Source organism: Emiliania huxleyi, assembly GCF_000372725.1.
Source record: "Emiliania huxleyi CCMP1516 chromosome Unknown EMIHUscaffold_1737, whole genome shotgun sequence".
NCBI lineage: Eukaryota > Haptophyta > Isochrysidales > Noelaerhabdaceae > Emiliania > Emiliania huxleyi.
In genome coordinates, this window is record NW_005200846.1 from 2,068 (window position 1) to 4,768 (window position 2,701).

Sequence of the window (2,701 nt, forward strand, 5' to 3'; positions counted from 1 at the left end):
TGAGTATAACTCGAAGTGTGGGCGTCCAGGGGGCCTATACGCTACAGTAGAGTGTGTGAGGCAGCCCGCGCGCTGCAAAGCTCGATTGGCCCCCTATAGCCCCCCTTCGAGCCCCCCTCTTCAAGAGCAGGCCTGTCCAGACTAATATTGTTCTCTGTCTCAGGTGTCTAGACTGTGCCGCTTTCCTCCCCGCCATGGCAGTAAAAAATGACGGCGTAATATTTAAAAGGACGGCGTCATATACAATACGCTTTTTTAGTTTCCGTACGCCGTCGGGCCCCAACACGCCACAGCATACGTAATAGTGCAAGTGCAACTGCAAGGCCCAGAGCGCGTAGGGTGAGCCTCAGCGATGTGTGTGTGTGTGTGTGTGTGTGTGTGTGTGTGTGTGTGTGTGTGTGTGTGTGTGTGTGTGTGTGTGTGTGTGTGTGTGTGTGTGTGTGTGTGTGTGTGTGTGTGTGTGCGTGCGTGTGTCGTGTGTGTGTCGTGTGTGCGTGTGTGCGTGTCCGAGGGAATCTGGAGATCTGGGAATCTGCTCACCACGGATCCCCACCTCATCGAGAAACTTTTCACTCCAAGACATACTAGTTTTTTCAGTGCTCTACAACATAGGCACACAAGATATGGCATTGCAGGCCATTTAGGGCCCTTAGACGGCCACTCTGACCTGTTCCGACCTTGATCCGACTGTGATCAGACCAAAGCTGAGTACTGACCTGTTCCGACCGTCATTCATCACTTTGATTGAAAATTCCTGGGGGTGGGATCGTATAGGATCGCCGTGTATCGGCGCACCTTGCGCGGCCGTCGGCCCCCCGAATGCTCGCTGTAAACGCTGTCTTTGCCCCCGCCGCTGAAACCCATCTTGACTTGACGCACACCCCTCTTGGCTTGACGCCGGACCGCTTTCAAGGATCCGTCGAAAGGTGCTCGACGACGGCCTATAAAGGCATTGTCATCCCTAAGGCTTCCACCGAGTTCCGCGCCGAATCGCTGGAGGCATGCATCGCCTTTTGCTTGACTTCCACTGGGAGCTGCTCCTATCTGTACTTTAATAATGAGGCAGCCTCTGATGCTAACAACTGCAAACTCTACGGCACGTCCATGGTCGAAGTCAAAGACAGTGCTCAAAGACAGACGCAGGTCTGGTTCACACCCGAAAACTGGGATCCCTTTTCTGGTTCACTCCCAGCGGTCTGTCCCGATCCGGCAGTTGACACCAACACTCCCAGGTCTGGTTCCATGTCCTGGTTGGGAACCATTTCGGCTTGCTACTCCGGCAACGATCCGCTGTATTTCATGACCGGATGCAGTCGGACGACATCCAGCAGCAGGACAGCTACAAGCATGTCCACCCCTAACATGACTGTGTGCAAAGCCACCTGCGGAGTCGAGCGGGTGTCCAACGACATCCGCGCGTTCTCTTGGGAGGCCGATTCGCACGATTGCTCGTGCCATGAACATCCCAGTGGTGCCCAGAGATGCACAGGTATGTTCATGGCCTACGAGGGGGCCGTCAAGAACACGGAATCAGGGACAGACCTGTCGGAAGCGACAAAAGACAACATCGACCTCGCGTTGCACTACGAGAAATGCGTCACAAGGTCGCCGACGTCGGCATGGCCGCCTTCGCCGCCAGTCTCGCACAAGCCGATCGGCGGCTCCGACGGCGACCCGCACCTGCACTTTGCGCACGGCGGCCGCGCATGGAGAGAAGGGCGCCCCCCTCCCTGGAAGCGATGTGCGCCTGCTCCTCCTCTGCTGCTCACACACTCTGCACAGATGGCACAGCCCACTGTGCGGCTGCCACAGCTGTGACAGCGATGGGCTCGCCCTCACTGGCCATCAGTCACTTGTGCTGCGGCTTGTGTGAGCGACACTGCTCGGCGACTGCCGTCACACTGTGAGACATGGGTGTGAGCACCCACACACTGCGCATCCCCCATACACTCACACACACTCACACCATGCAATCCCGGATGCCAGCGCGAGCCAGGCTCGGACTGGACACCATGGAAATTTGTCCTTCATCGCTTGGAGCTCGAACCCATCAGTCCAGCCAGGGCCGGCGCTGCGTCATCCCGTCCAACAATGCCCGCCCCCCGCCTCGACCGGTGCGACGTGGTCCGGCGGGAGGCGGGCGCCGAGCTACTCGTGCGGTGGAGTCCGTCGCTCTCGCCGACGCGCCAGCCGCTCGCCGCCTGGGTCGTCGAGTACTGCGCAAACGACTGGTGGCGGTGGCGGCGGCAGAGGGTGCCTGCGGGCGAGGATACGGAGCTGAGGGTGGCGCTTGCGGGCGTCGCGGCGGAGCCGGTTGCCGTGCGCGTGCAGGCGCTCCACGGCCGCCGCGCCTCCGCCTGGTCGCGCGTCGGCCGCGCGACGTCGTCGCGTCTCGTCTTTGCGCGGCTGGAGGCCTGCCCGCTCGGAGCGCGGCTGTCGCTGCGCACGCGGGCGGAGGTGGGCGGCTCGACGCCGGCCGCGGTCCAGCTCCACCTCTCCCTCGCGGGAGGAGGCAGAGTCGGCGCCAGCCTCCAGGTCGTCCTGGCTCCGTCTCGCGATGCGGCGGACGCTTCCGAGAAACGTCCGCCCGCCGCGGCAGCCTGCAGGGCGGTGGCGAGCGTGCGGAGCGCGCCGGCGGTGCGGACGCGGGTGGCGGCACTCCTTCTCGTCGACGACGGCGTGCGCGTCCCACACAGTGCCG

General features: G+C 61.6%; 2 protein-coding genes across 2 annotated transcripts; both read left to right on the forward strand.

Moving 5' to 3' along the window:
• Positions 1–1,491: 1,491 nt before the first annotated feature.
• EMIHUDRAFT_253487 (hypothetical protein) lies at positions 1,492–1,873 on the forward strand (the record flags this gene model as incomplete). The annotated part of the gene is made up of 2 exons (XM_005784050.1): positions 1,492–1,604; positions 1,783–1,873. 2 exons carry the CDS (start codon positions 1,492–1,494, stop codon positions 1,871–1,873), a joined length of 204 nt encoding a protein of 67 aa, XP_005784107.1.
• A 218-nt stretch (positions 1,874–2,091) lies between these two features.
• Positions 2,092–2,685, forward strand: EMIHUDRAFT_253488 (hypothetical protein; the record flags this gene model as incomplete). Its single annotated transcript, XM_005784051.1, has 1 exon — positions 2,092–2,685. A coding segment is annotated over one exon (594 nt), but the record flags the coding sequence as incomplete, so codon positions are not given.
• Between the last annotated feature and the right edge of the window lie 16 nt (positions 2,686–2,701).